The 8354-nt window shown below is 39.5% G+C and overlaps 1 protein-coding gene across 4 annotated transcripts in view; it reads right to left on the reverse strand.

The window, feature by feature from the left end:
* ppm1aa (protein phosphatase, Mg2+/Mn2+ dependent, 1Aa) overlaps window positions 1-8310 on the reverse strand; it is a 29213-nt gene extending 20903 nt beyond the window's left edge. The window contains exons 1-2 of one of the 4 annotated variants that reach the window (XM_043697262.1): window positions 8137-8278; window positions 1629-2486 (exon numbers count right to left, since the gene is read on the reverse strand). In XM_043697262.1, the coding sequence (XP_043553197.1) occupies window positions 1629-2465 (837 nt within the window). In that variant the 5' untranslated portion in view covers window positions 2466-2486; window positions 8137-8278. Of the gene's footprint in view, window positions 1-1628; window positions 2487-8136 lie in introns of all 4 variants that reach the window. The other 3 variants (XM_043697261.1, XM_043697260.1, XM_043697259.1) reach the window with 3 other exon arrangements.
* Between the last annotated feature and the right edge of the window lie 44 nt (window positions 8311-8354).

Raw genomic sequence — 8354 nt, forward strand, 5'->3', positions numbered from 1 at the left:
ATATATTAAGGAACACTAGCTAAAAGTTCTGGGTAAGAGATGCTGAAGGGAATGAGAAAAACTACTATCTTTATGCAGGGTGTGGCAATAATCTTTAACAACATACCTCCAAGTATGGTTTAAGAGGAGATGATGAATAATTTTAAACTAGACTGAATACATACTCAAGGGAAATAAACTAGTAGGATGCAAGGATACAGTGAGTGACCAAGATTGACCAGATTGTGCTACAGATGGGATGGCACAGGATCTGTGTGCTGAATAGACTCCATCGAGCTTAACTGACTTTGATTCTACTACAGGTTTATTACCTCTTCAAGATCAAGTATTTGTTTAAAAGTTTTAAAGCAACACACTGGTTTACTGGCTGAAATCCTACATTAGCTACAACCAATTCCAGTTCAAATAAGATTGCAGTCTATTAGTAGGATAACTAATTAAATATTCCATTTTCAGTATGATAAGCGCAATAGGTAACAACATTAAGTTCGAGCACAGCCCATTGAAAGTGTTGGCTATCATCCCGATGTAAATGTAACTATTTATCAACTGTAGCTTTTTGAAAGCTTATTTTATAAATAAAATCAAGTCATATGAATCTGCAGCTCTAGAAAGAAATACAATACTGAGATAGCCTTCAATGACAATTAGCATTTTCTTCCATTCCTCGAGTCAGAAATCTGCACAATATCTCCCATGAATGACCAGTCCAAGCTCCAAACTTGCTAGTTGAAAAAGAATGCCTTCACTTTCACACTCACTACACACTAACGCAAGGCACTCCAACATGTTACGCTACTAGACCCAAAATCTATATTCACTGATGTTCCTCAAAATTAATTTGAATTTTTCTGTTATTTCAAAAGAAATTATGGATCCTTTCTTAAAGACTTAGCAGTAGGCCAAGAAGTAATTTTAGCGACCTAGTCCTGATGTTACCTAGCCAGTACTCTTATTTAGCACACAACCAGACTAGGGAGAATACAGCTACATATGAAATTGCATCCAGAACTTTGCTAGTATATACAACAGCTGAAAATGTGTTGCTGGAAAAGCGCAGTAGGTCAGGCAGCATCCAAGGAACAGGAGAATCGACGTTTCGGGCATCAGCCGTTCTTCAGAAGAAGGGCTGATGCCCGAAACGTCGATTCTCCTGTTCCTTGGATGCTGTCTGACCTGCTGCACTTTTCCAGCAACACATTTTCAGCTCTGATCTACAGCAGCTGCAGCCCTCACTTTCTCCTAGTATATACAACATAATATTAACTGGGTTACTTGCATAGAAGATGATGTAATTTAAGACTGCAGGGTAACAATATGCTTTACTTGGTGGCCCTTTGGTTTAACCAATGGATTAAAGATTAAAAATGAAAGATCAAGTTAGTTCTTCTATAATGCAATGGTTGCATTCTTGTGCAACTCCGTGATATAGAAAAATCATGCTTTAGAAACAGCACTTAAAAGTGTTGGTGCTGTAACTGCATTACAGCCAACACACATTTTAAAGGTTCTCGCTGTAGAAACAGCATCCCCAATTTGTCAATTGTGTTACAGCAAATTCGCATCGATGAAACACACGTTATAACAGAATGACCTATACAGTAAAATGGGAAGGACTTCAGATATACCTTGTACAAGCACGTGTCAACAATCTGGTTACACACTTTCTCAAGATCATTGCTAACTTCTAGTCTGGATTTAACAAATTCACAGATCTCTTCATTCCCCATGACATCCCAAATACCATCACACGCTAGGATAATAAACTGATCATCCGCTGTTCTCTCAATTTCATAAACCTCAGGTTCTGGTGAGACAAGCTGCTCTGTTGGACCCTTCCCATGGACACACTTGTAATCAAAGTCTCCAAGAGCCCTTGAAACAGCAAGGGAACCATTCACACGCTGAATCATGACTGAGCCACCAGCATTCTGGATCCGTTCTTTCTCCTGTGGGTTACTTGGTTTATGATCTTGCGTGAAGAAATGAACCTTGCCATTCCGACAAAGCAAACCTCGAGAGTCTCCACAGTTGATAAAGTAAATATGCTTGGGTGAAACCATGACACCCACTGCCGTTGACCCACTTCTGTCTGAACCATGGCGCTTCTCAGAGATTGTTCGCATATGCTCATCTATCTGCAAGAAACCTGTTCGGATTCCACTTTTTACTTTCTCAACCGTAGGTTCAGTCATGCCATCAGTAACTTTGAAATCCTGGGTGTTGGTGATGTGATCTAACAAATGCTCACAGCAATATCTGGCAACTTGGGATCCAGCATGCCCATCATAGACTGCAAAGAAAGACCATGCTTCAAGTCCATGTGGTAGTCCAATGACAGCTGTATGTGCATCCTCCATCTCAATTCGCCAACCTTGCATGCTGCTCAGTCCATAATGTAGGTCATTTCCTGCACCACTGGCATTATGCTTTTCCATCTTTGGCTTATCCAGAAACGCTCCCATTTTCAGCCAATATGCTCAGCACTGAAAAAGTAAACAGAATTTTTTTTTTGAATGAATGTACTTACAATAGCAGAAACGTGAGCATAATCTCTCTTATAGTTGACCAGCAGCTAGTTAAAAATGGATCTCAGAAGAAATTCTTTTCAGCAAAGAAAATAAATAGATTCCCAAACAAGGTTAAAGCAAGACACACATTTGAAAGGCAGGCTCATCTTCAATTTATCAATTAATACAGCTTATACAAATATTTGTACAGAAAAGTGATTCATTCAGACAACTGATTAGATATTAATTTGCCAGTTAATCTGCATAACCATATAAATCTGATGTAAAGACAATAGTCAAAATACAGTACAAACAGTGTGATGCATGCTTTCTTTATTCACAAGCATCAGTGGTGACAAAATTTAAATAACATTTAACCTGAACTGTTCCAAAGGAACATCCCTTGAATGTTATATTTTGAAAAATCTGATATACGCTTACAGCAACTGCTTGTTTTATTTTTAAAAGCATCAAGGTTACCTCAGATTACAATGGGATCTTGATCAGATGAGCAAATGGGCCTAGGACTGGCAGATGGAGTTTAGTTTAGATAAATGTGAGGTGCTGCATTTTGGAAAGGCAAATTATGGCAGGACTTATATACTTAATGGTAAGGTTCTGAGGAGTGCTGCTGAACAAAGAGACCTTGCAGTGCAGGTTCCTAACTCTTTGAAAGTGGAGTAGCTGGTACATAGAACGGTGAAGGCAGTGTTTGGTATGCTTGCTTTTATTGGTCAGTGATTAAGTAGAAGAGTTGGGAAGTCCTGTTGTGGCTGCACAGGACATTGGTAAGGCCACTTTTGGAATACTTTGGCGCAATTACAGTCTCCTTGCTATAGGAAAGATGTTGTGAAACTTGCAAGGGTTCAGAAAAGATTTACAAGCAGGTTGCCAGGGTTGGAGGATTTCAGCTATAGGGAGAGACTGAATAGGCTGGGGCTGTTTTCTGTGGAGCGTTGGAGGCATAAAAGGATGAGAGGTGACCTTATAGAGGTTTATAAAATAATGAGCGGTATGGATAGGGTAAATTGACAAGGTATTTTCCCTGGCGGTGGGGGAGGGGGAGAGCAGGAGAGTCCAAAATGAGATGGCACAGATTTAAAGATGAGAGGGGAAAGATTTAAAAGGGACTTAAGGGGCAACTTTTTCACACAGAGGGTGGTACATGTATGGAATGAGCTGCCAGAGGAAGTGGAGGAGGCTGGTACAATTACAGCATTTAAAAAGCATCTGGATGGGTATATGAATAAGACAATAGACAATAGGTGCAGGAGTAGGCCATTCTCCCCTTCGAGCCTGCACCACCATTCAATATGGAGAAAGTGAGGTCTGCAGATGCTGGAGATCAGAGCTGAAAATGTGTTGCTGGAGAAGCGCAGCAGGTCAGGCAGCATCCAGGGAACAGGAGAATCGACGAGGAAGGGCTTATGCCCGAAACATCGATTCTCCTGTTCCCTGGATGCTGCCTGACCTGCTGCGCTTCTCCAGCAACACATTTTCAGCACCATTCAATATGATCATGGCTGCCCAGAGTTTAGAGAGATATAGGCCAAATACTGGCAAATGGGACTAGGTTAGGTTAAGTTAGGATATCTGTTCAGCACAGACAAGTTAGACTGAAGGGTCCGTTTCTTTGCTGTGCATCTCTATGACTCTATCATCCACTGAAGTGAGCAAAAAGCATTCTACACAGGATGTGGTACAAAATAACTTGATTGTTAAAGGTCAATATAACTTTTCTCAAGCATCTTTAAAAAGCTGTTCTCTGCTGGGTTTTTTTTAACCCTTTTCCTTACTAGTAACTGTTGAAATATATCTTCACTGGACAAATGCAAAGACTTGGGAGTTATTTTTGGATCTGCATTTCTACGGTCATTTCTTAAACATGTGCATTCACTGCTCCATACAAATGTGGGTGGATTTGCAGTATTTATTTAATTTGGATTCAGAAATGCCTTGGACTTATCCATACTCATTGTAAGAAAAGAACTGCTGAAAAAATAAATTTTTGACTACTCAATACAATAAAAAGGTAGAGTCACCTTGGTCCTAATGGACCAGTAGGGCTGCTCTCTCAAAGAGAGATAAGTGGTGATGGTTTAACCTCAAAGTCACCATGACTCAGGCAACGGGAGGGTTTGAGAAGCAAAGGCGCTCATGGAAATCTCAGTCAGTGTTAGCAATATTCTATATTGTAAACAGGCGATCCAGTCAACTGAACTAACCAACCTCCCCCTGCCTCACTCTTGATCCTCCCCATGGTAATAACCATTGGCACTTTACACAGGCAATAGAACTATGCAATTTATTGCACAATAAGTGTTATCTTGATCAGATAGTCCTTTAACAAGACAGTTTTGGTAATCTTACACAAAAACAGAAAATGCAATAGGTCTGACAGCATCTGTGGAGAGAAAAACATTAAGTGACCTTTGTCAGAATGGTCATTTTCAGAATGTTTTTTGCTCAACAGATGATGGCAGAGCTATTAAGTTTAACAGCACTTTCTATCTTTGTTTCAGACCTTCAACATTCACAGTTCTTTGAGTTATTTCGTTAATCTTAGCTTTACTTGCATGGAATAAATGATTCATAGGAAGTTGGAACTTACTGCCATGCCGGGAACTGATGAAGAGAAGGGGGGGGGGGGGGGGGGGGGGGGGGGGGGAAGAAATAGGAAAGGGACAACCATCTCCAAAAAAGCATACTCTCTTAACCGATATACACAGACAGATTATCTAATATCACTGTAATGTTCCAAATAAGAAGCTAATCTGAAAGTTTTAAAACAATGAATTTCAGCAATCTGGTCCTGATATTACTTGTACCAAGCACTGCCTGGGAAACTAGAAGGTCAACACTGCATTAATTTAAGGTGAAGTAGAGGAAATCTATTTGTATTTTTAAAAGCTCACCCTAATTTAAACAAACATTTGTTAAGGAATTTTAGGATTAGGAATACTTCAAAGCATTTAAGATTAGTCACAAAGTTTATGTCTTGGCACTGGCTGTCATAGATTCTAAACTACAATCTAAATAGCTCTTAGCCAGGTCACATGGTATGAAAGCTTGTGGACTCGAGATTACTAGTCCAAAGACATTACCACCATCCCACCACTGCCCCAGTTTATTTTTAGAATATGACGACTCAGCCAGAAAGGAGAACTGCAAAGAGATAATTAGTACGCAAGTACAGGAAGGAGAGGGTTTGATCAACAAATGCACAAATGTTTAATTTGCATTTTTTTTATCATCTTGCATATATAGGCTTTGTTTAGAATATCAGGGTATCCAAAAGCACTTAGTCAACTAATTATTTTTGATAAGTTAGTGTTGTAATGTCAGAGAAAATAGCCAATTTATACACAGAAGGCCTCACATATAGCAAAAAAGTGATTAACCAACTAATTTGTTTTTAGCAATGTTGATTAAGGAATAAATATTGGCCAGGATGCCAGAAGAGCTATCCTATACTTCAAATATGGCCATGAGATTTTAATGCTCATTGACAATACAAACAGAAACCTCAGAGCACAGTATTTCCTCAGTATTACATTTAATTATCAGGATAGATTATGCATTCATGTCTCTAAAGTAGAATTTGAACCCGATTACCTTTGAATCAATTGATGAATAGTACCAGTACCAGGCTCTACTCATCCATGGAATTTGACTAGGTAATTTCCAAAGTAGTTCAGAACAGTAAACATAAGTTAACTAAAACCTAAATTACCCAGTACCAACAGTAACATACTGTCTTTTCAGACATAATATATACATTTGAAATATAGATGTTAATATTGTTCCTCTTCAAAAACAATATCATACTTGGTAATAAATAATCACAGAAATTGCTGGAAACTCTGTAGGTCCAGCAGCATCTGTAGCGAGAAAACATATTTCACATCCTGTGAACCTCCTTAAGAATGAGAAACAATTCCAAAAAAAGGTATTTATGCTGAGGAACAAATGGGCATTGAGCAGACAGGTGGAGAGGGAGTCCAGAATGACAGAAAAAGCAGTAGGCAGACAAAGAGATTGTTGATAGCCAACCAGAGAAGCAGAAGCCAGATAGATGATAATGGGGACAATGAATAGTTGAAAATGAATTGGCTGTACTAAAAGCGTCCCATCTCATGATAGAACGTTGGGTAGTGGGAAAGGTTAACAAACAAGGAAGGGGGTCATCACGCACTAAAAATCGTTAAACCTGATGTTGAGTCCTGAGGGCTCAAGCAGCAGATGAGGTGTTATTCCTCCAGCTTGCATTGAGCTTCACTGGACTACTGTAATAAGTTTGAGACAGAAATGCTGTAACGAGAAAACAGTTGTGTCCAGAAGTGGCAAGGAGTTCAGGGTCATTTTTACAGACACATCATTGCTGTTCTGAAAAGCAATCATCCAGACTGTATTTCGTCTCCCTTATGTAGAAAAACCATTGTGAATAGCAAATAAAGTAGACTAAATTAAATGAAACGCAGGTAAATTGCTACTTCAACTGAAAGATGTGTCTGTGGCGTTAGTGGGAGGTGGCAAAAAACAAGTATTGCTCCTTCTGCGATTGCATAGTGAAGTGCCTTGGGGGTGTGGTGAGGTGAGGTGTTGGGAGCAATTAACGTGGTCTCCTCTACATTAGGGAGACAAAACACAGCTCGGATGAGTGTTTTACAGAACATCTACGTTCTGTCATAAAAGCGATCCCAAGCTTCTTCCCCCCCTTCACTGAGATTAAATTCAGGACAATCTTTGATCACAATGACTCACTGCTCCATTAATTGAAACAAGTACATTTCAAAGCCAGAATAGAAAGTTAAATAATTGACAAAATGAAAATATGAAAAAAGGCAAAAAAAAGGAAATGATCAATTAACATCTTTGCAATAAGCATAGAGAATTGAAATCTGTCCATCCAGCACGTATAATGATGCTGAGGAAAACAAAAATGTACATTATACTTATCCCCATTTTTATATTTTCTGACCCCTTTCAGATTTTTTCCAACAATGAACTACGACGTAAGGACTATTTTAAATTCTTTAGCAGCTGAAAATGGTAACAATGTATGAATGCATCTTCCCAACATCTAAAGATATTGTTATATCACTAACTTTTATCACCATTTTTAAACGAACTTAAAATAATCTTCAGTAGCTTTAAAAAAAATCCAACAATGACATTCATAATCATACACAACTAGAATTTTGTTTACCCAGTAAATATTAAAACATTTAAAGAAGGTCATCCTACAAATGGTAGGATAATAAATATGCGATTGCCAGGAGAGTTCAAGGGGCAAAGCATTTTCGCTCAGGAAAAAAACGCAGTTACATAACACTAAACACACACCCAGGAAACACCTCCTCTTTCCTAATCCAATAATTATCAAAGATCAATGCATAGGCACAAACCATCTTTAAAAACAAAAACATTGTGAATAAAGAATAAAGTTAGAGGAACCGCAAACATCCTGGGTGTCTGGGATCAGCGTGGGAGAGAGAAACCATGAAAATGACAGCCTCAACAATAAATTTCAGAGCTGAGGCCTATGGTTGGACATGGCGCCCTCTTCTGCCTCCTGCAGCTCTGCGATAATCACGGCGTGTGTGGCGCAGACATGGACACTCACCAACCCTCAGCCAGACAACACAACGGCCTTCACCGTGAACACATTCACCACGAAGCAGAGTCCCTCTCTATAACAACAAGATGCCGACGCATCGCCCGCCTGACCGACCTAATCACGGTAACATACTCCCAGATCACAACTGCGACTGCGTTGATCTGCCGGCTTCCTGGCTGCAACTGCGGCTGCGTGGGATGGCCGGCGATCTGAGCAAAAGTGCG

The sequence above is a fragment of the Chiloscyllium plagiosum genome, chromosome 10 (assembly GCF_004010195.1).
Source record: "Chiloscyllium plagiosum isolate BGI_BamShark_2017 chromosome 10, ASM401019v2, whole genome shotgun sequence".
Classification (NCBI taxonomy): Eukaryota; Metazoa; Chordata; class Chondrichthyes; order Orectolobiformes; family Hemiscylliidae; genus Chiloscyllium; species Chiloscyllium plagiosum.